Genomic DNA, 25,269 nt, shown 5'->3' with positions numbered 1-25,269 from the left:
ATATTCTGATTCTTTTCTTAATGCATCTGTACTGAACATATACAGACATTTTTGGGTCACTATTCCCTAAGCAATATAGTATCACAATTATTTACATAGCATTCACATTGTATTATATATTACAAGTAATCTAAAGATTTAAAGTATACTGGAGGATGCATGTAGGTTATGTATAAAAAAAGATGCTGGAGAGCATGTGGAGAAATAGGAACACTTTTACACTGTTGGTGGGACCGTAAACTAGTTCAATGATTGTGAAAGACAGTGTGGCGATTCCTCAAGGACCTAGAACTAGAAATACCATTTGACCCAGCCATCCCATTACTGGGTGTATACCCAAAGGATTATAAGTCATGCTGCTATAAAGACACATGCACACATATGTTTACTGCGGCACTATTCACAATACCAAAGACTTGGAACCAACCCAAATGTCCATCAATGACAGACTGGATTAAAAAATGTGGCATATATACACCATGGAACACTATGCAGCCATAAAAAAGGATGAGTTCATGTCCTTTGTAGGGACATGGATGAAGCTGGAAACCATCATTCTGAGCAAACTATTGCAAGGACAGAAAACCAAACACTGCATGTTCTCACTCATAGGTGGAAACTGAACAATGAGATCACTTGGACACAGGGTGGGGAACATCACACACTGGGGCCTATCATGGGGTTGGGGGAGAGGGGAGGGATAGCATTGGGAGAAATACCTAATGTAAATGATGAATTAATGGGTGCAGCACACCAACATGGCACATGTATACATATGTAACAAACCTGCACATTGTGCACATGTACCCTAGAACTTAAAGTATAATAATAATAAAAAGAAAAAACACCATTTTATATCCAGAACTTGATCATCCTTGGATTTTAGTATTTGCAGAAGGTCTCACAGCCAATCTCTCATGAATACTGAGGACAGCTGTACTGGTATGTGCCACAACATGGATAAAACATAAAAATATTATGTCTAAGTTAAAGAGGCCAGGTTTAAGAGATCACATATCCATACATATTAATGTCCAGAGAAAATCTATAGAGACAGAAAGTAACACTAGTGGTTCCCTGTAGGGGAGAGAAAGGAAATGGAGAAAGGAAATGGAGAAGAGACAGGAGTGACTATTAATGGGTATGAAGTTTCTTTTTAGGGTGATGGAACTGTTCTAAAATTGATTATGGTGTTGGTTGCACAACTCTATGAATATACTAAAGTCCACTGAACTATACTTTAAAAAAAATTTTTTTTTTGAGACAGGGTCTCCCTCTCCCAGTCATTCAGGCTGGGGTACACTGGCACGATCCGGGCTCACTGCAACCTCTGCCTCCCAAGTAGCCGGGGACTACAGGCACGCGCCACCATGCCTGGCTAATTTTTCAGTTTTTTTGTGGAAACGGGATTTTGCCATGTTGCCCAGGGCTGGTCTCGAACTCCTGGACTCAAGTGATCTGCCTGCTTTAGCTTCCCAAAGTGCTGGGGATTATAGGTATGAGCCAACGCATCTGGCCTGAACTTACACACTTTTAAGAAAGTATAAATTGGCCAGGCGCGGTGGCTCACGCCTGTAATCCCAACACTTTAGGTGATCAAGGCGGGCAGATCATGTGGTCAGGAGATCAAGATCATCCTGGCTAATACAGTGAAACCCCATCTCTACTAAAAATACAAAAAAATTGGCTAGGTGTGGTGGCATGCACCTGTAATCCCAGCTACTTGGGAGGCTGAGGCAGGAGAACTGCCTGAACCTGGGAGGCGGAGGTTGCAGTGAGTTGAGATAGCGCTACTGTACTCCAGACTGGGTGACTGAGTGAGACCCCATCTCAAAAAAAAAAAAAATTTTGTGTGTATGTATATGTGTGTGTGTGTGTATATATATATATATATGTATATATAATTTGTACTAAAAATAAAAGGTTTTAAATGGAGAGGAAAAAGGGAGGACACTTCAGCTTATAACAACAGATTAAGATGACTATTTTTATTATCCAATTATCTGGGTAAAGTAATATATCCAATAAACAGTGGCTGGCTCTGTATGTTAATCTATAATTGAATTAGCTGTCTTGGGACATTCCAAAAAGAAGAAATGGCTCTGTAATGCCACAATACAGAACTGAAGAAGGCCAGTGCTGACACTACAAGGTCCTCTGCCAGTTGGTTTATCCTCTGGTATTTGAATCCACCTGCTCAGACAGAGAAATGGGAGGCTTTGAACACCAATTCAAAACCACAGAATAATGTTTTCTTAAATGCAGAGCCCAACACAAAGAAAATTATTTCTTTCCTGAGGGAAATTATTTCCATAGAGGTGGCAAGCCTAAAACCAAGTCTTTCTAGTGTATTCAGGAATTAAATAAAACCATCAGCAGACAGTTAATAAGCTTAAAAATTTTAGCCGGGCATGGTGGCGGGTGCCTATAATCCCAGCTGCTCAGGAGGCTGAGACAGGAGAATCACTTGAACCTGGGAAGTGGAGGCTGCAGTGAGCCGAGATCGTGCCATTGCACTCCAGCCCGGGCCACAGAGCAAGACGCCGTCTCAAAAAAAAAAAAAAAAAAAAAGGCATATATATATATATTTTACCTCTCTTTAAAATCAAGCGGGACTGGAAGGATGGTATGGAGATTTTATTGGTAAGGGCATTTTTCAGAAAATATAATTTTTGTGGCCTACTGCTTAATTAAAAATTCAATGTAAATTCTATATACAAATAAATATCAAACTTTGTTTACTGGGTACCTATCCCAGATACTGCTCTTATCCATGTAATAATATCTTACATAAAATTCTGACTCATTTGTTTATATTACTAAATTCACCCCAAATTTCACCTCATTCAGGATGAGGTAAAAAGCGAACAAGGGCCAAATGCTGTGGCTCATGCTTGCAATCCCAGCAATTCTGGAGGCTGAGGCAGGAGGACTGCTTGAGGCCAGCAGTTCAAGACCACAGCAAGCAACATAGTAAGACTCTGTCTCCACAAAAATTTTTTAGAAACTTAGCCAGGTGTGGGCCGGGCATGGTGGCTCATGTCTGTAATCCCGGTACTTTGGGAGGCAGAGGTGGGTAGATCACGAGGTCAGGAGTTCAGGACCAGCCTGGCCAAGATGGTGAAACTCCGTCTCTACTTAAAAAATAAGAAAATTAGCCAGGTGTGGTGGCAGGTGCCTGTAATTCCAGCTACTCGGGAGGCTGAGGCAGAGAACTGCTTGATCCCGGGAGGCGGAGGCTGCAGTGAGCCGAGATTGCGCCACTGCACTCCAGCCTGGGCGACATAGTGACACTCTGTCTCAAAAAAAAAAAAAAAAAAAAAAAAAAAAAAAAATTAGCCAGGTGTGGTGGGGCATGGCTGTAGTCGTAACTACTCAAGAGGCTGAGGTGGAAGAACTGCTTGAGCCCAAAGGTCGAAGTGACAGTGAGCTATGATCATGCTATGAGCTATGGAGCTATGAGCACTCCAGCCTGGGTCACAGAGCGAGACCCTGTCTCTCTATTATTTATTTATTTTGAGACAGGGTCTCGCTCTGTCACCCAGGCTGGAGTAGAGTGACACAATCTTGGCTTACTGCAAGTTCTGCCTCCTGGGTTCAAGCAATTCTCCCAACCTCAGCCTCCAGAGTAGTTGGGACTACAGGTGTGCACCACCGCTCCCAGCTAATTTTTGCATTTTTTGTAGAGTTGGGGTTTCACTACGTTGTCCAGGCTGGTCTTAAACTCCTGAGCTCAAGCAATCCTCTCACTTCGGCCTCTCAAAGTGCTAGGATTACTCACATGAACCACCTCACCTGTCCAGACCCTGTTTCTAAAAAAAAGAGCCAAAACAAAACCATATAAGAAGTTAAAAGGGGAAATGTTACTGTTCCATAATAAAGTTGGTAGTAGATCATTGATCCTTCTATTAAAATCACTATTCAAAAAGAAAGTATTAAAATTTTATAAATGTGATTAAATTTCACCCACTTATAGTCAACATAGTTGACAGTTTATTTTATATCACATTTCATAGTCTAAAACTTTTAATTAAGGCTCTACTTCATAAATTAGCAAATAATTATTTCTTAAAAGCAGTCTTAAAGAGGGCTGTCATTAATCAATATGCTCTGTTGGGAAACTGATTGTCTTTTTTTAAAATATAAAAAAATACATATTTAAAATATAAAAATATAAAAATTTAAAAATAAAAATTTCCAGTTATAGGAAAAATGAAAAGAAAAAAGGAACCAAGTGAATATATGTCAGTGCAAAGCATTATAATAAAAACAGCACTTATTAAGTAGTAGTAAATTTGAGAATAAGCTTCAAACATTAAAAACACCTATTTTTCCTTTTGGAGTAGAAACTGAACTAAGATAAAGCTTAAATTCTACACTCTACATATTCTACATACCTGGTTTAGGATTAATGATGATGATTCTTAATAATATAGAAATTAGAAAGCAGCCTGCCTGATGGGCAGATCACCTGAGGTCAGGAGTTTGAGACCAATCTGGCCAACATGGCAAAACCCCGTCTCTACTAAAAAATACAAATATTAGCCAGGCATGGTGGTGCATGTCTGTAGTCCCAGCTACTTGGGGGCGCTGAGGCAGGAGAATTTCTTGAACCCGGGAGGCGGAGGTTGCAGTGAGCTGAGATCGTGCCACTGCACTCAAGCCTGAGGACAAAGCAAGACTCTGTCTCAAGAAAAAAAAAAAAAAAAAAAAAAAAAAAAAAAATTAGCCGGGTGTGGTGGTGGGCGCCTGTAATCCCAGCTACTTGGAAGGCTGAGGCAGAAGAATTGCTTGAACTAGGAGGTGGAGGTTGCAGTGATCTGAGATTGTACCACTGCACTCTAGCCTGGGCAACAGAGCAAGACTATCTCAAAAAAAAAAATAAAATAAAAATAAATAAATAAAATAAAAGAAATAAAAACAAAAATAAAAATAAACTTTTCTGAATCCTGACCTGAAATTGGATAGGTGGTGCAAAAGGAAATTAAGCGGTCCAGTTCTAATCAGGGCTAGTTTTCAATGACACTTTTTAATACAAGTATGCTGTAGAGGAACACTGGTAAATGAACACTGTTAGACAGAAAACAGAGTGTTGAAGCTCAAAGTGGTATTGGCAGTTTGGTGTTTCAAAGGGAGCAATTAGATAAAAGTTTTTCATGATTTGTATCTTCAAAGGAAATGCTGTAAATGCTTCTATTTGACAGATAAAACAAAATGTGAAAAAAGCTAGACATAACCCATTCAAAGTTAAAAACCAGAGTACCAGGAGAAATAATAGGCCTCCTGAAATCTTCTATTTTTAAGGGGGAAAAATCCAGAAGTTAAACCCTATAAAAATATCTGGTATGGTTTGTATATCTGTCCCTTCTAACACTCACGTTAAACTTAATTCCCAATGTGGCAGTAGTAAGAACTGGGCCTTTGAGAGGTGACTAGGTCATGGGGGTTCTGCCCATTCATAGATTAATGGGTTATCATGGGAGTGGGATTGGTGGATTTATAAAAAGAGGTAGAGGAAGAGGAAGAGAGACCTGAGCTGGCACACTCAGCCTCCTCACTATGTGATGTCCTGTGCTGCCTCAGGGCTCTGCAGAGTCCCCACCAGCAAAAGCCTCTTACCAGATGTGGTCCTTTGACCCAGGACTTCTTAGCCTCCAAAATTTTAAGAAACAAATTCTTTTGCTTTAAAATTGCCCAGCTTCAGGTATTCTATCATAAGTAACAAAAAACAGACTAAGATAATATCTCTTTAAATGGATACTATGTCCCTGACTTTATATCAGTTACCACAGCTTGGCCTCCTTTATGAGTAACTTCCTTTTTTTTTTTTTTTTTTTTTTTTTTTTTTTGAGACTGAGTCTCACCTCTGCCACCCAGGCTGGAAGTGCAGTGGCGCAATCTTGGCTCACTGCAAGTTCCACCTCCTGGGTTCACGCCATTCTCCTGCCTCAGCCTCCTGAGTAGCTGGGACTACAGGCACCCGCCATCATGCCCAGCTAATTTTTTGTATTTTTAGTAGAGACAGGGTTTCACCATGTTAGCCAGGATGGTCTCGATCTCCTGACTTTGTGATCTGCCCACCTCGGCCTCCCAAATTGCTGGGATTACCGCGCCCGGCCCTCCATGAGTAACTTTCACTCTTTCTAGTTGCTTATGTAAGTAAGTCACATACTGGCAAATGAGAGAAAAAGACGGGACCTAAGCACAGTTTCTCTTTTTTTTTTTTTTTTTTTTGAGACGGAGTCTCGCTCTGTCGCCCAGCCCAGGCTGGAGTGCAGTGGTGCGATCTCGGCTCACTGCAAGCTCCGCCTCCCGGGTTCACGCCATTCTCCTGCCTCAGCCTCCCGAGTAGCTGGGACTACAGGCGCCCACAACCGCGCCCGGCTAATTTTTTGTATTTTTAGTAGAGACGGGGTTTCACCGTGGTCTCGATCTCCTGACCTTGTGATCCGCCCGCCTCGGCCTCCCAAAGTGCTGGGATTACAGGCGTGAGCCACCGCGCCCGGCAAGCACAGTTTCTCTAGCCAATAATTTTGCTTATAGAAATGAAGGTTTTAGCCAGGAACAGTAGCTCACGGGTAATCTCAGCACTTTGGGAGGCTGAGGCATGTAGATCACCTGAGGTCAGGAGTTCAAGACCAGCCTGGCCAACATGGTGAAACGTCGTCTCTACTAAAAATACAAAAATTAACCAGGTGTGGTGGTGGGCGCCTATAATCCCAGCTACTCAGGAGGCTGAGGCAGGAGAATCGCTTGAACCTGGCAGGTGGCGGTTGCAGTGAGCAGAGATTGTGCCATTGTACTCCAGCCTGGGCAACAAGAGCAAAATTCCATCTCAAAAACAAACAAACAAACAACCCCCTCCCCCGCCAAAAAAAATTATAATTTGAACATACTGGCAAATTTTATATTATTACATATGTTGTGAACTAAATATTAAATATATAAGTAATGTATTAAATGTATTTAAGTACTTTGTCCAGGACTATTTGGCTAAATGGTAGAGCCGGGACTTGAATTGAGATCTCATACTCCAAATCCAGGGTTCTTTCTATTATACCAGGACATCCCTTTCCCTGGACCACAGATCTTCATGCTAGAATAGACTCCTCAAGTCTCTTGGGTACTGATGACCATTAGTACAGATTCACTTATGTCCTGGGATCCTTTTAAAGGGGGATAGTTGCCTACTTGGGGGAGAGCTAGGCTTTGGCAATTTTCTTTCCCAGTCAATGGACTGGAATCCATGCTGACCACTTTCTGCCCTCTCCTCTAGGTGGAGGTAACCCTACCTCTGGCCTACACCCAGCCTGGGGAAGGCATTCCACACTTTCTTGGCACTCTTTCCCCCAACTTCACTATAAATGACGTGAGAGGCCTGCCAAAATCCATCTGAAGAAAATATGGTGGGCCCTTGGAGACTGAGGACTTTCTTTTTTCAAATCAATTCATGAGATATTTACTGAATTTTTACCATATTTTACACTATGGGGTGTATGAATATTTAAGGACAGGAACAGCATACAACTCTGCCTTCAAGAATCTTACGTTTATTGAGGCAATTTAGTCTCTAAATAATAAAACTATTATTTAAAAAGTTAGTTTCAATATCAGTGGCTTCTATGAGAATTTGATACAAACTACGGATGATATGTTCCCCAGAAAAATCCATATATTTTTGCACATATTCAGGATATTCAGGAACTTAATGGATCCCCTGAAGTCCACCCACTGGTTAGGAATTAAGAAGTTCTGTTGTAAGAGATTCACTGAGTACTACCATATAAAAAATATCTTAACCAAAACCAAAAGACATACTAGTAATCCTTTTTCTTTGATGCAAAATGAATAAACCTTATATCCCATGTGAAGGCAAAGAAACTTTTCCCTAATCATCTGAATGCCCCTCTACAAGTGATTATTTTCCATATCTAATTTTTTGTGCTTAATTCCATGAGAATCTCTTGTCTGTTTTCAGTGTTTCTGGAATGGTCTTTACATACAGATGTATATATACATATGCACACACAAAGATAAATTTCATTAAAACAGAAGAAACACAGCTTGGCTAATGAATTAGTGTATTTCAAAAAAATTTTTTAATCTAGCTTAGAATGCTGTTTCTAAGGCTTTGATGCCAAAGGGAGTGAAGTCATTGGGATGAATTGATAATACTGCACCATGAACACTTTCTTCTGATTAAAAAGTAAATCTTTTGGAATTTAAATTTCTTAACAAAAAGTGAAAGGTTGATGTACAATGGTAAAGAAATCTCTGCAGAAGAAACTGTATAATGAACACTAAAATTTCATAAATAATTTCCTAAAGCTGTGTATAAATTTAAAAAAATCAAGTTATTTCACAAATAGGTTATTTGGTTATGTTAAGATTTTTAAAAAATTGGTTATTTTGTTACATATTCTGAATCAAATAAATGGAGCAGCAAGAATCAACATATTCTTGAGTATACTGGCAGAGTGGACAAAATGGTAAAGCAAATGAGATAAAAAGAGTTTCCGGGCCGGGCGCGGTGGCTCAAGCCTGTAATCCCAGCACTTTGGGAGGCCGAGGCGGGCGGATCACGAGGTCAGGAGATCGAGACCATCCTGGCTAACACGGTGAAACCCCGTCTCTACTAAAAATACAAAAAACTAGCCGGGCGTGGTGGCGGGCGCCTGTAGTCCCAGCTACTCGGGAGGCTGAGGCAGGAGAATGGCGTAAACCCGGGAGGTGGAGCTTGCAGTGAGCTGAGATCCGGCCACTGCACTCCAGCCTGGGTGACAGAGCAAGACTCCGTCCGTCTCAAAAAAAAAAAAAAAAAAAAAAAGAGTTTCCATTCAATTTTCTTAAACCTATAAGTAAATACTTAATCTGATACTGTGGTAACATACGGTGGAGAAAATTAAATGGAAAACAATGTGACTCAAAGACTAGAGAAAGAATTTGGATTTCTTATTGTTACTATCATTTTAAATGGATTATTAATGCAAATTACTAGTAAATGCACAAAAGCCTAGAGAAGAGATAAAAATGACTATTTATAAAACAAAGATAAACTTTCTAAAATATCAATTTGTTAAATTTGTCCTTAAAAATGGGGAACAGGCCAACCTAATCACAATCTCTGCAAGCATAACGAAGTGCAGTTCAGCTCAGGTTTAAAAGGACCTACTTAGATTCTAATTAAAAAAAAAAAATCCACAGAGAACAATCCACAAGACAGGGATAAACCCTCCCACAATGACAAAACAGTATAATTCTTTCAAGAATGTGATTCTTCTATGAGGCACGTTTTCCAAAAAAAGGGAAGGAGTTAAGCTTTTTCAGAGGAAGACAGGGAAACAAAATAAAGACCAGAAATGCTATCAACAGATTTCAGGCTTAATGTCAAGAATAAATGAACACGAGGACAACTTCTTTTCTTCATAAAGAATTGTTGATATTAAGTGTACTAAAATCTAAAATAAAAACTGCTGTTACCAAAAAATGGCTGCATTAAGGCATCTTTTCTGACTGTTGTCATAAAATTTGTCATTAGCATAGGTAAATATGAATGAAACCATGTATGATACACTTTCAGTAATGTCATGTTAATGAAGGAGGGCATATTCAAAGGATTAGTATGAACATATACATACCACAGGTTGTTTTGTGATGTCCACCAAGTCCTTAAGATTATAGTATTGATGTTTCTCAAAGGCTGAAAATAGCATGTCTAAAACATGTTGTTTATCAGCTCGAGCTCGCTTTCCATCTTCTTTCTTTTTCCTTTCATATTCAATCTATATGCAAACAGCAAAGGAAATAAAAGCATCAATTCAACATGCTCACTCTGAAACACAGGCATTCTCTCTCTCTCTCTTTTTTTTTTTTTGAGACAGAGTTTTGCTCTTGTTGCCCAGGCTGGAGTGCAGTGGCACGATCTCAGCTCACTGTAACCTCTGCCTCCTGGGTTCAAGCGATTCTCTTGCCTCAGCCTCCCAAGTAGCTGGGATTACAGGTGCCCGCCACCACGCCTGGCTGATTTTTTGTATTTTTTTTTTTTTTTTTTTTTTTTTGAGAGAGTCTCACTCTGTCGCTCAGGCTGGAGGGCAGTGGCGCGATCTCGGCTCACTGCAAGCTCCGCCTCCCGGGTTCACGCCATTCTCCCGCCTCAGCCTCCCGAGTAGCTGGGACTACAGGCACCCGCCACCACGCCCGGCTAATTTTTTGTATTTTTGGTAGACACGGGGTTTCATCATGTTGGCCAGAGTGGCCTGGAACTCCTGACCTCAGGTGATCCACCCGCCTCAGCCTCCCAAAGTGTCGGGATATCAGGTGTGAGACACCACACTTGCCCAGGCATTCTCTTTTTAGTCATTCATTAATGACTAGATTTTAAGTTTCGAGGCAGCAGGCCTCTGAACAGTAGTTCAGAACCTGGGACCTGTTACTCCTAGGGGTCCCCATATCTTTAAGGCTCTAAATTAGTAATAATTCCAGTCACTTTCATTATCCCCTCAAGTTTTATGTAACGCGTAATGTGCCCATTTCCCCCCAAAAAGGCCTTTTGCCAAAATTATATCAATTCAGTGTGGTTAACTGGTTAGCTTGTGTTGATCGAAAACTCTAACTTGTAGTTCTTTTGTTTTTGATTAACAGTAAAACAGTTTATTGAACAGATTCAGTGTCGTAGGTCACATCTTTCAAACGTGGGGTTCTTGGAGGCAGGCAGATCATAGAACAGGTTCTTTACAGAGTGAAAAGTTCGGGAAGCATTGGTAAAAAGGAAAGGACATGGACCTTTTCTCATCCTGACCCTGTGCAACCTCCTTGAACCTGTTTCTCTTCCCATACAATAAAGTTAGTTTAACAAGAGAAAGGAGTAAGTATATACTTATCACCTCAGGCACAAGCAAAACATTTTTCTGAAATTCCCATTTAAAACTTCATGTGACCTCTAAATTCACCTGTATAATACATCTTTATTTTTAACATGGAAATAAAAAACAGAGTATCTCCTGTCCAAATAAAAATGACACGTCAGGACCATGTGTTATGTTTATCCTGTAGTTTTGTGTACCTCCATGCATGCCAGCTTAGAAAGCAGTGGTACTAACACAATGAAGAAGTTCCCTCCTACTGTTACCATCCTGGAACTGTTCATTTGTAAAATATTACTCTTTTTACTGAAAATATGCAAGTTCTGTTCAATTACTTAGTTAATCGAGACATTTGTTTGTTTGTTTTTAGGAACACTTCACTTGTATAAACCATCAGAAACTTGTTGAAGGGGCCAACCTGGTGAAGAAAGCATCAATAGGCTGGGTGGAAACTGCCAGAGAATAATGTCCTGTGTGTCAGCTGGAATAATTATAATCTGGGGACTAGCTTCAAAAACAATGAAATACATTTCAAAACTTACAAATAAATTGTTCCATAAATTTCAGCCTCAGGTAGTTAGGCTTACTCTATTTTAACAATAAGGATTTGTTATAAAGGATAACATTTAGTTTCTACTGATTTATTGATATTAAAACTAAAAATACATCTTATGAGAGACTGTCAAATTAGTGGTAAAAGGTAACTCTGACAACCTTGAGTATCTACTTTTTAGTTAAATAAAGGTAGGAGTGAGACAAAGGGAAAGGACTCGATCTTCATTTTTTGATATGTACGAACTGGGAATAAAACTCCAACTCCACTGAGCTTCAGCAGATTAAGCATGACGATATGCTAGGCATTGTGCTAAGATATGGAGACAGTAAGACAGCCTTCTCTTTCTAAAATGGCTTTAAATGGATTACAATGATTAGAGAGGGGAGGGCCTTGAACGTTTTAAATGCAGTAATGGACAAAGAGCTACCTAGGACAAGATCATCATGCTGAAAAAAAATGCAAATGAATGACATAGATTGTATTGTTGGGGAAGACTGAAATCCAGCCAGTTTCAAATTTTTTTTTTTTTTTTTTTGAGATGGAGTCTTGCTCTGTTGCCCAGACTGGAGTGCAATGGTGCAATCTCGGCTCACCACAACCTCCACCTCCTCAGTTCAAGCCATTCTCCTGCCTCAGCCTCCGGAGTAGCTGGGATTACAGGTGTGCCCGACCATGCCTGGCTAATTTTTGTATTTTTAGTAGAGACGGGGTTTCACTATGTTGGTCAGGCTGGTCTTGAACTCCTAACCTCGTGATCCGCCCGCCTCAGTCTCCCAAAGTGCTGGGATTTCAGGCACGACCCACCATGCCTGGCCTCAGTCTCAAGTTAAATTCAGGAAATAGCAAAGAGAACTGATGATATACTGTTTCTACCTTCAGTAGGCTGTTGTGTAAAATCACTGGAGAAGCTAGGAAGTTTAACAAGAAAAATGTTTTCAAATAAGCCCACTGGTAAAGTAAGATGACCTACTTTACAGAGGGCACACATTCTAGTTGGCTGTGGAGAGAAAACTTTTTAAATGTTGTTGTCAAATTGTCCCAACCCAGAGTCACGTGTCAGATGCAAGAGGACCTGAATCAAAGGTAAAAATTAAGAATTAGAAAAGAACTTTAAAATCAATACTAGGGATAATGTTGTTGTCAAATTGTAAGGGTCAGATTGAAAGTAAAAATTGTAAAATTAGGGTAATAAGGGTCAGATTAATGTAAATAGTAAGAAAATTACCGAATTCTACCCAGATTTTTCAAAAAATCACGGGGCCAGGCGCGATGGCTCACTCCTATAATCCCAGCACTTTGGGAGGACAAAGCAGGCGGATTGTTTGAGGTCAGGAGTTCAAGACCAGCATGGCCAAGTCTCTGCTAAAAAATACAAAAAAATTAGCTGGGCGTGGTGGCACACGCCTGTATTCCCAGCTACAGATTCTGAGGCTGAGGCAGCAGAATCGCTTGAACCCAGGAGATGGAGGTTGCAGTAAGCCAAGATTGTGCCACTACACTCCAGTCTTATCAACAGAGTGATTCTGTCTCAAAAAAAAAAAAGAAAAAAAATATTGGTTTACACGCTTCAATCTCAAATTGAAGTTAATGTTAAAACTAGAAAAACAGACTAAAAATATATGCTTATCTTTCTGTGCTAACCATGTACATCACTGGTTTAATTCCTGGGGGTACTGCAGCCTACCTCTACACTTGCCTAGTAAACAAAATTTTTTTTTTTTTTACACTCCAAAATATTTCTTAATTGTTTACTTATCAAGATAAACTCTTTCTCAGCCTACATATTCATGTTTCATAGTTCCCGAACACAAGTCAGTGACAAACTTCCATGTGATTCAATCCAAGCAAATTTTTTATATTCCCAAACCACTTTGCACTCAAAGATACCAGCCTTCCTCATGGCCTCAATATCTTTCTTTTTTTTTTTTTTGAGACGGAGTCTCGCTGTGTCTCCCAGGCTGGAGTGCAGTGGCATGATCTCGGCTCACTGCAAGCTCCGCCTCCCGGGTTCATGCCATTCTCCCGCCTCAGCCTCCCAAGTAGCTGGGACTACAGGCGCCCGCCACCACGCCCGGCTAGTTTTTTGTATTTTTAGTAGAGACGGGGTTTCACCATGTTAGCCAGGATGGTCTCGATCTCCTGACCTCGTGATCCACCCGCCTCGGCCTCCCAAAGTGCTGGGATTACAGGCTTGAGCCACCGCGCCCGGCCAATATCTTTCATGAAATCCTAATTTCTGCAGAAATCTGCATATGCCTTATTTCTTGGTTCACCACAGCAAACTTAGAGAGAGCTGCAATCCCCAGGGATACAATGAATGCTCCAACAACATAAAACCTCAGATGCAAGGTGTTTGGTATCATCAAAGCACTGGAAACCATGGTAGTTACTGTCCTTGACAGGTTATGTCAATCTTAAGTAATGAGATTCAGAAAATAACTATACAGTTTATTCGAGCCCAGAGCTTGAGGATAGCCACGCAGAAGCATAGTTTCAAGGTACCCTGACGATACAATCTGTAGTAAACAAAAACTCTTAAAAATGTAGTCTGAAGGCTGGGCGTGGTGGCTCAGGCCTGTAATCCTAGCACTTGGGGAGGCCGAGGTGGGTGGATCACAAGGTCAGGAGATCAAGACCATCCTGGCTAACACGGTAAAACCCTGTCTCTACTAAAAATACAAAAAATTAGCCGGGCATGGTGGCGGGGACCTGTAGTCCTATCTACTTGGGAGGCTAAGGCAGGAGAATGGTGTGAACCCGGGAGGCGGAGCCTGCAGAGAGCCGAGATCACGCCACTGCGCTCCAGTCTTGGTGACAGAGCAAGACTCTGTCTCAAAAAAAAAAAAAAAAGTAGTCTGAAAACTCAGACATACAAAACGACGATAGCAATAACAAAACAGAAACATTCTTATTAGAGAAATTTAAGTACTTTAAAATTAATCCCACATTTATTTAAATTTATTTAAAAATAAAAACAGGGCCGGGCACGGTGGCTCAAGCCTGTAATCCCAGCACTTTGGGAGGGTGAGGCAGGCGGATCACGAGGTAGGGAGATCAAGATCATCCTGGCTAACACGGTGAAATCCCGTCTCTACTAAAAATACAAAAAAAATTAGCTGGGTGTGGTGGCAGGTGCCTGTAGTCCCAGCTACTCGGGAGGCTGAGGCAGGAGAATGGCGTGAACCCAGGAGGTGGGGCTTGAAGTGAGCCGAGATCGCTCCACTGCACTCCAGCCTGGGCAACAGAGCAAGACTCCATCTCAAAAATAGATAAATAAATAAAAATAAATAAATAAAAACGGAACATCTCTTTAATGTCCTCAGGGCCTGTTTAACTATGGGATAATTTATAGAAGATTGTTTTAAAACAAAATTTATGGCCACGCATGGTGGCTCACACCTGTAATCCCAGTGCTTTGCCAGGCCAAGATGGGAGGATCACTTGAGACCAAGAGTTTGAGACTAGCCTGGGCAATAAAGTGAGACCCATCGCTACAAAATTAGCCATGAACAAGCCTGTAGTTCCAGCTACTCAGGAGGCTAAGGCAGGAGGATTACTTGAGCCCAAGAAGTTGAGGTTGTAATGAGCTATGAGAATACCACTCATGCACTCCAGCCTAGGCGACAGAGTGAGATTCTGTCTCTAAGAAAATAAATAAATAACAAAATAAAGATTAGGCCAGGCGCAGTGGCTCACACCTGTAATCTCAGCACTTTGGGAGGCCAGGGTGGGTGGATTGCTTGAGCTCAGGAGTACAAGACCAGCCTGGGCAACATGGCAAAACCCAGCCTCTACAAAAATTACAAAAATTAGCCAGGCGTGGTGGCACTCACCTGTAGTCCCAGCTCTTTGGGAGGCTGAAGTGGGAGGATCACTTGAGCCCAGGAGACAGGAGCTGCAGTGAGCTCAGAATGCACCAATGCACTCCAGTCTGGGCAACGGAGTGACACCCTGTCTCAAAAATAAAATAAAGATTTAACTAATACTGTACTACAAAAATATTATTGTTTTAATTTAATTAGTTAACTAATTAATTTTAGAGATAGGATCTCACTCTGTCGCCCAGGCTAGAGTGCAGTGGTGTGATCATAGCTCATTGCAGCCTCAACCTCCTGGGATCAAATTATTCTCCTGCCTCAGCCTCCCAACTAGCTGGAACTACAGGGGTATGACACCAAACCCAGCCAATTAAAAAAATTTTTTTGAAGAGATAGGGTCTGGCTATACTGCCCAGGCTGGTCTCAAACTCCTGGCCTCAAGTGATCTTCTAACCTTGACATCTTAAAGTGCTAGAATTACAGGCATGACCCACTGCACCCAGCCATTAAATTTTTTTTTTGATAATGTCTAAGATAGGCTCATAACCCAAATTCTGCTCTGTGGTATCAGATAAGTAGTTTCAGTGTATGTGTAATTATCAAAGGGGATTTAAATGATTTCCATGGCCATTAAGTTGTTAATAAACTTATAGTTAGGACAAAACCAAGGTCACTGAGGTAATTTTCAAAAATTAAACAGTGCAGAAATGATAATCTTAATACTATATTCACAACTTGACACTACAAATAAACTTAACTGTACAAATAAACTACCAATGATATGAACTATTCTCTTTAGGAGAAGATTGCAGTTTTGAGATAATGTTATTTCTTCTCTTTTTAGCTCTTTGCCTTTTGGGCATTTTGTTTCTCAGTGGAGCTCAGGCACTGTAAGGAAATGATATTAAAGCAGTCAGATATCTAACTTGTTGGCAGCCACTAAAAATCTTAGTAAGACTGGAGTAGAAACAGCTTTTATATTGTGTGAATTTTAATTACCAATCTTCTATCCAATGATCACAGACCACTGTGCAACTGACTGTACAGAAATAAATGTCAATTCAGAAAGCACTTTAGTCTTCAGTTACAAATTTTTACCAAAATATCCATCATATACAATTAATTTTCACAACAGAACACAAATTATTGTTTTTTTTTTTGAGATGGAGTCTTGCTTTGTCGCCCAGGCTGGAGTGCAGTGGTGCAATCTTGGCTCTCTGCAACTTCAGCCTCCCAGGTTCAAGTGATTATCCTGCCTCAGCCTCCCAAGTAGCTGGGACTACAGACGCGTGCCACCACACCTGGCTAATTTTTTGTATTTTTAGTAGAGAAAGGGTTTCACCATGTTAGCCAGGATGGTCTTGATCTCCTGACCTCATGATCCGCCCACCACGACTTCCCAAAGTGCTGGGATTATTGGCTTGAGCCACCGCGCCTGGCCCCCCAACCTTTTTTTTTTTTGAGATGGGGTCTCACTCTAATGCCCAGGCTGGAGTGCAGTGGTGCAATCTAACCTCACCGCAGCCTCCGCCTCCCATGTTCAAGTGATCCTCCTGCCTCAGCCTCTTGAATAGCTGAGATTACAGGTGTGTGCAATCTGAGATTACCTGGCTAATTTTTGTATTTTTATTAGAGACAGGTTTCACCATGTTGGCCAGGTTGGTTTCAACAGTGACATGCCACCAGACCCAGCCAATTAAAAAATTTTTTTTGAAGAGCTAGGTCTGGCTATACTGCCCAGGCTGGTCTGAAACTCAAGGCTGGTCTCAAACTCAAGTGATCCACCCGCCTCAGCCTCGGAAAGCGCTGGGATTACAGGCGTGAGCAACTACACCAGTCTATTCTTGACTAAAATGCAACCAAATGTTGAAAATCCTTTGTGGATGTGGTATATAGATGTTCAACCGTCATTACTGAAACTGTAATCACTGACTAAAATTATAAATGCCACCCACTACCAATTAAAATTTATAATACAGACATCTATAAATTTCTAGATTATTGTTTGCAGAAATACTTTGTTTTGTCAAGGCAGTCTTTGTAAAGGCTTTTAACTTTTGAAGTGAGCATGACAGCTGTGAATATCATGGTTCTGCATGTTAAATCCCTATGAGAGATTATTCCCCCTCCCCTCAACTAATGCTTCTATTTCTGCCTAGTGTGTCATTATCTCTTGGGAGGAAATTATTTCTTTAGAATTGGTCAGTCCTTTGTGTGCAAATTCAAACGGAAAAAGCATGTAGTATACTTATACTATATATTATAACAGGCAAATATTACTGAAAAGCCCTAATGATACAGTCCTACAAACATCCTTTTTATTCAGGAAAATTCAAATTTATGCATAGAACTTTAAAAGATTAACCACTCAAACCCCAAATCTTAGTTCCGCAGACTAACAGTCGGCTGCCACACTGAAGGAAATAAGAGTATATATGCATACAAATGAATTTCCTTTCTAGTTCCTGGGGCTTTACCTCAACTTACCAGTTTACTAGGTAAGCTTTTCTTTTTTCTCTCTTACCCATCTGAGCATAGTTAAGGTTTTCAAGTTCTTTCTGGCCAAGAGCTTTTACCAGAAATAAAAAAAAAAAAGAAAGAGAGAGAGAGAAAACTTATTTTTTCAAATTGTGGGGCAGAAATTCTAACAAAAATAAGAAAATATTAATTCCTTTTAAAAGTTCTAGGTTTGCTAGAAAGAGGTTTCCTCCCAAGTACCATTATTAAACACCCCACCCTAAACAGGAGATGGCAGAACTATAAAAAGTTCTCATCTCTTTGGATCAGTGGCTGTATACTAGAATTACCCAAGAAGTTTAAAAACTTAAGATGGCTGGCCTCCCCATTAGATTAACCAAATCAATTTCTGAGGGTATTTTTTTTTTTTTCTTTTTTTTGAGATGGAGTTTCGCTCTTGTTGTCCAGGCTGGAGTGCAGAGGCGCGACCTTGGCTCACTGCAACCTCCGCCTCCTGGGTTCAAGCAATTCTCCTGCCTCAGCCTCCCAAGTAGCTGGGATTATAGGCATGTGCCACCATACCCGGCTAATTTTGTAGTTTTAGTAGACATGGGGTTTCACCAGGTTGGTCAGGCTGGTCTCGAACTTACGCCCTCAGGTAATCCACCTGCCTCGGCCTCCCTAATGCTGGGATTACAGGCATGAGCCACTGCACCTGGCCTATTTTTCTGCTTTAAAAGCTTCCCAGGTGATTCTAGCATACAGCAACATTGAAAACAAATGTCTAGACAACAGAGGACATGATTCCTTATGAGAAGAGAAGGAATTCCTTATGAGAAAGGTTATAAGAGGCCATGGAATACATAAAAGAATGCTATGAAATTTACATAGGCTAGATACGATGTTCACAAAGTCAACCAGAACACACATACAGAGTCACCCTTACTTGGAATCAAAGTTGGAGGGAGTTGCAAAGAACCTTACGCATCAGCTGACTCTATACTTTGATTATACACCTCTGTGAGCAAAAAACTTAAAGCATGAACTACGTATATATCTCTTTATAAACTGGACAAATGTACCTACTATATTTATAAATAGACACTAGAAGCATACACAAGATAAAATATTTTCAGGGGATGAAAGAATGTACATAATTTTAAGAGTAAGTTTTGTCAAAACTACAAAACACCTTTACGTTTTGCTCTCAAAATATCATGATTTGTCTTCATGTTCTGTGTGCTTAGTTTTTAAATGCATTGCACACTGCGATAGCTTTGTATCAGCAATAGCTAATATAACAAAGTACAACACCCACAAAGGTCAAGGGTCACTTCGCCAGTTATTTTGCAACAAGTCTTCAGCTCTAGCCTTGGTGTTAAGGGCAGGGCGGCAGGAGATCTGCAGGATACATTTCCAAGATTCCCTTGCTAGAGGGTTTCCAGCTGGGGTTCTGCCAATAGGAGAATGAAATTGGGAGGGAGGGAGATTTTTCTTCTCTTTTTTGTATTGCAGGAGCACCTCCGCAGCAGCTTCCTGATCTCTTCTCCCTTTTGCAACTTCAGCCCATCCATTTGATATTCATAAATCATTTGTAACCAGCTCCCTACATTACATTCTTTTCTGCTTGGAATATCTAGAGTTGTTTTTGATTCCACCATAGACACTAACTGAGTCATCATTAAAGACAGGGCATGACAAGCCATATTTAAAATGATACTGATAATTTCCTTTTTGGAAGGGCCAAGTTCTTTTCAGATCTGATTACGTCATCACTGTTTGTCACCTCAAAGATTGGCTGATAAACCATTTTTAGAAGCAAGAGAAGTTCAGTTTTTTCACTTTCTTGTTCACATGTTTGGTTTATTAGTATTATCTCTAATTGACAGTTTCTCTGCAGAAATCTTTTAAAGCCATTTGTTCATTTATTGAGACTGAGTTTAGTTAATAATAGATACTATAATCTGTAAACCTCTGAATTGAGCACCAATGCTAAAAAGCTAAAAGCAAATGAAAACATGAAGGCACAACGCTCAACCCCTCTGTCCTGTCCCATTTCCACTCTTCTGCTGAAAAATGACCGATTAGCACATGGGCTGCAAAAAGATGCCAGGGTCAATCTACATAGTATTTCTAAAGCTCAATTTCTTTCTTTTATAAGGTGCCAAACAAGATAAATATAAGTTATAATATAATAAATATGTTTTATAATAATATAAATAATTTTCCCCCTCACCCAGTGGGCCCTCTAGTAAACCATTCTTTGACATCTCCATTTTTTCCCACTGTCTGTTTTCACTACTTCAAAGAATGGGGGAAATTTGATGTTCAAATGTTTATAAATGCAGGATTAAACAAATTCCTAAAGCCTCCCTATCTTGAGTATATTAAAGTGAAATGTCAATTTAAGAGGAGGATATAATCAGAAACTACAAGTTCTTTAAACACAGAATCCTTTTTACATGACTTTCTCACCTAGTTAATGTTACAAAATATTTACTGTGGAAAATGCTGACCTACATGAACTGATTCAAATTTCAGACACTTAATGAAGATTTAAGGTACAGGAAATGCCACTTAGGGAAAAAAATTGACATGTCATATCCTAGTAAGAAGATGGTTTTCAGGGGTGTGATTTCAATGGAGTATTCTAAGAGATAAAAATAATCATATAATTCTTTTTGGCTCAGTAGATGGTTTCTGAATGACAAGTATGACAGATACTATACCCAGATAGTTTGTGAACTAAAAAGATAAATCTGAATTTAATTCTTAGAATAGCTCCAAGAACAAAATTGGATATTTTCTCTACATATATACAGGTAAATTCACCTATGTGCCATAGGTGGGTGAAAAGCTGTGGATAAATGCAAGGTTTCTTTCTGACCAAACGTAGGAACATCGTTTTGCAAATACATATGCAATTTCCCAGTCCCTCTTTCACTTTTTTGTACAATTTTTTTTTTTTTTTTTTTTTTTTTTTTTTTGAGACGGAGTCTCGCTGTGTCACCCAGGCTGGAGTGCAGTGGCCCGATCTCGGCTCACTGCAAGCTCCGCCTCCCGGGTTTACGCCATTCTCCTGCCTCAGCCTCCGAGTAGCTGGGACTACAGGCGCCCGCCACCACACCCGGCTAGTTTTTTGTATTTTTAGTAGAGACGGGGTTTCACCATGTTAGCCAGGATGGTCTCGATCTCCTGACTTCGTGATCCACCCGCCTCGGCCTCCCAAAGTACTGGGATTACAGGCTTGAGCCACCGCGCCCGGCCTTTTTGTACAATTTTTAAAAATATTTTTATTCTGAAAATTGCATTCAAAGAAGCTCAACTGTTAAAATGAAACACTGAGCTTCATGTTTATATAGCTTTATCTGGCAAGACTTTCAAAACATTTCAACATTATATTGAGTTAAAATTTTTTATTAAAAGTCTTTATTATGTTTCCTCTAAATCATTCTTGCTGTGTTCACTTTTGTTTCTCAATCTTTAAAAGTCAATGTCCTCTTCTAATAAATAACAAAAATGTTATATTCTTTCTATAGTTGGTATTACACTACAACACTGAATATGTTTTTTAAAGCTATGCAGGTGCCCATCCTGGTTTACTCCCAAAAAAATAGTGATTAAACATTCAAATGCAATGTGGTAGATTATAGTCAATCTCTGTATGTAAAAATCTTAAAGACTCATTACTATAATGACTTATTTTCACTATGACAACCTTAACAAAGGTTGATATCTTGAACTAAAATGTCACTTAATGTTAATTATCTTTATAGAGGGTGCTATAGCTTTATATAATAAGGAGTTCACAATGTAACATGTTTCTACTTACTTTATTCACCAGGGGTATGTATCTCAGGCACGAAGCAGATATTTAAAAAGTACTTGTTGTTTAAAGAAGGTAAGTCTTAGACAACGGTAGGGTACTATCATGGCTAGCTATTCTTCCCTGGCTTTCTTTCCTTTCCAATCTTCCCCTTCCCAACATAACTTTATTGCTTACCAACAATTCAGGCAATATGTGCTCACTGTGACAATTCCAACAATTGGAAAATATTTTATAAAAAAGAAAATTAGGATAAAATCACTGTAGATCCTACCATCCAAAAATAATGACTTAAAATATTTAATCATTCCCCAGTTTGGGACATTTGTTTCCAATCTTTTCCTATCTTAAACAATAGAGAGAAACATTATTGTATATATATTTGGGCACTGGTGTCACTATAATAAATTCCTAGACAAAACTGCTAGGTCAAAGGATATATCCTTTTATAGTGCATTTGACATAAACTACCAAACTTCCCTCTAGAAAGGTAATAACTCTTTATAGTCTATGAAAGTGTGGTCTTTCTTGTACTCACTGTAATAAAAACATACACAAGAGTAGAAACCACAGAGAAGCCTGGCCCATAAAAGGACAAAAAAGCTGAGTCAGGAGCTACAGAAGCAGCACACCAATGAGGAAGAAAGGCAAAAACAACTAAGATCTATACTGTTTTACAAAATAGAACAGAATCTCTATTTGCACGTAGCTCCAGAAAACTGTATGTATTCCCATCCAAGAGTAGAAAAGACTAGAATGGAAGAGGACAAAGATGTGGACTTTTATCTATTTGTCTAAGTCAGAAAACAACAGAAAAATACCTCTTCTGGATCATCTGATACCTTACCTGTCCTTTAGTTTACTTTCCTCCTAAAGCATAACCAGAGGCTGTAAAATGGAAGCTTGGCTGGATGCAGCTGAACTTTTACCTGATTTGTTTAACTCACATAGTGTAGCAATTTCAAAATGTGAATGTATTTATACAGGTCATGTGGACTCCAGTTCACATAGTCTCTATTATTGACTTTCTTAAATGTCATTGTTCCACTCGTTTAAGATATCTACTTAGCCCTAGTGGCATTGGCATTTGGTACTTTCATATAAAACAATCACTCAAATTTCATAAAGTAGTAGTTTGGTAGATACTATCCTGTGTCACTTAATAAATGTTGATACTAAAGGCTAGTCTTTTTTTTTTTTTTTTTTTGAGATGAAGTCTCACTCTTGTCCCCCAGGCTGGAGTGCAGTGGTGTGATCTCGGCTCATTGCAACCTCTGCCTCCTGGGTTCAGGCGATTCTCCTGCCTCAGCCTCCCGAGTGGCTGGAATTACAGGTGCCTGCCACTACTCTTGGCTAATTTTTGTCTTTTTAGTAGAGACGGAGTTTCACTATGTTGGCCAGGCTGGTCTTGAACTCCTGACCCTCAGGTGATTCGCCTGCCTCGGCCTCCCAAAGTGCTGGGATTACAGGTGTGAGCCACCGTCCCCCGCCAAGGCTAGTCTTAAAGAAAATTTTTTTCCTAAACTCAGTATCAAAGGTAATCTTAAACAACAAAGTGGGACATAAAATTCCAGCTGTTAATTGCTATTTGACTTAACTTGGGTATTTTATTTTCAGGAAACCATCACACTTACTACATTACAGATATTTCAAAACCCAAAACCCTTAGCCCTTTTAGCAACTGCTAATCAGCAGCAGCAACATACACAGTGGTTAACAGTATGGCTCCTAAGCTAGACTGCCTGAGTTCAACACCTGGACTAATCAATTACTGGCTGTGCCACCTCAAGTAAATCAGTCTCTCTGCCTGTTACCTTATCTGTTGTAGTTTCTTCATAGGGTTGGAATGAAGATTAAATGTGATCACTTATGAAGCACTCAGACCAATACCTGGCACAAAGTATACATAATACGTATGCAACAAATGTGTATATTGTATAATATATATAGTATATATAAGATACACAACAATAAAAAATGTCTTGAAATATAAATATACAATACTTTCCCCTTATTGGCAGGAGATACGTTGCAAGACACCTCCCTTCCCCACTTGATGCCTGAAATTGCAGATAGTACCAAACTCTATATATTATGTTTTTTTCTATACATACATATCCATGATAAAGTTTAATTTATAAATTAGGCACAGTAAGAGATTAACAAAAATAACCCATAATAAAATAGAATAGCAATAACCATATACTGTAGTAACAGTCTGTGAATGTGGTCTCTCTCTCTCACTCTCTCAAAATATCTTGGTGTTCTGTACTCACTCTCCTTCTTTCTTTTCATCATGTGTCGATCAATCTGTTAACCAAGAGGGTTACTAAGTGACTAATGGGTGGGTAGCATATACAATGTGGATATACTGGACAAAGGAATGACTCACATCATGGATGGGATGGAGCAAGATGGTGCTAGTTTTCATAATACTACTCAGAAAGTTGCACAATTTACAACTTATGAATTGCTTATATCTGGAATTTTCCATTCAAAATTTTTGACTATAGTTGACTGTGGGTCACTGAATCTGCATTAAGTGAAACTGTGGATAAGGGAGTACTACTGTACAGATAGTCCTCACTTCGCATGGTGGTATGAGACCATTAAAATGCCTGTGAAAGCTGAAACCAGGCAAAGTGATCTTAATAATCGAGGAGAAAAATTACCACTGTTCCATGACCTTTAAAAATTTTTGTTAACACATTAAAAACTTTCCTATGGTTCATCACAAAGGTATAGAATAATTTTTAAAAATAGTAAAACTAATATTTATTTAGTACATTGTAATTTAAAACATTAGCAACATTGAGAATTGAAGTGTTTTATTTCTTTGTAAAAACTTATCAAGGGCAGTTTGGACAGTGGTCGCCTTCTCTTTGCCATTATATAACTTGCAATGTAGAGTGAATATCTTTTCTATACTTTTAGCAGTTACATTCCTTACTAAGTCCAGATCAGATACTGTATTTTGAGCACCTGATGGCAAGGTGCATAAATGCTCAGGTTCTTTGAAAACCTAAGACTCTATGATACAGAAAAGAACGAAGATATAAAAGAATGAAGAGAGACAAGCAGAAGGCTTACATTGTATTGATGATTAGCAACAGGTTTGTAATTGGTTGTTACAACTTTTTCCAGCTGTTGTGATAGCCTCACAGGTTTGGAAGACTCTTCTATTTGCAATCTGAAAAATAATATAAGGCATTATTAACACTCTTGTTTAGCAGAGTGAAATATGAAGAGTTATTATTTCTATAATTCTTCTTATTCAATGACAACTAATATATAAAAAGGTAACCTCAGAGGATATACTAGCATTAATACTTTAAAAATGCACTGAATATATGTGACTATGATGTAGAAACCAGTACCTAAGCTAAACATACAAACTATTACAATGCCAGAATGTACTTTTCACCTGCTTATTATATAGGCAAATCTTTTTTTTTTTTTTTTTTTTTTTGAGACGGAGTCTTGCTCTGTCGCCCAGGCTGGAGTGCAGTGGCCGGATCTCAGCTCAATGCAAGCTCCGCCTCCCAGGTTTACGCCATTCTCCTGCCTCAGCCTCCCAAGTAGCTGGGACTATAGGCGCCCGCCACCTCGCCCAGCTAGTTTTTTGTATTTTTTAGTAGAGACGGGGTTTCACCGGGTTAGCCAGGATGGTCTCGATCTCCTGACCCTGTGATCTGCCCGCCTCGGCCTCCCAAAGTGCTGGGATTACAGGCTTGAGCCACCGCGCCCAGC

The 25,269-nt window shown here is 39.6% G+C and overlaps 1 protein-coding gene across 1 annotated transcript in view; it reads right to left on the bottom strand.

The window, feature by feature from the left end:
- Window positions 1-25,269, bottom strand: part of GTF2F2 (general transcription factor IIF subunit 2) — a 170,776-nt gene that overhangs the window by 8,346 nt on the left and 137,161 nt on the right. The window contains exons 6-7 of the mRNA XM_050766237.1: window positions 24,610-24,709; window positions 9,639-9,782 (exon numbers count right to left, since the gene is read on the bottom strand). Of these exons, the coding sequence (XP_050622194.1) occupies window positions 9,639-9,782; window positions 24,610-24,709 (244 nt within the window). The remainder of the gene's footprint in view (window positions 1-9,638; window positions 9,783-24,609; window positions 24,710-25,269) is intronic.

Source organism: Macaca thibetana, chromosome 17 (assembly GCF_024542745.1).
Source record: "Macaca thibetana thibetana isolate TM-01 chromosome 17, ASM2454274v1, whole genome shotgun sequence".
Lineage (NCBI taxonomy): Eukaryota > Metazoa > Chordata > Mammalia > Primates > Cercopithecidae > Macaca > Macaca thibetana.
The sequence above is the reverse complement of the archived record's forward strand: the minus strand, read 5'-3'. Positions and strand labels throughout refer to the sequence as shown.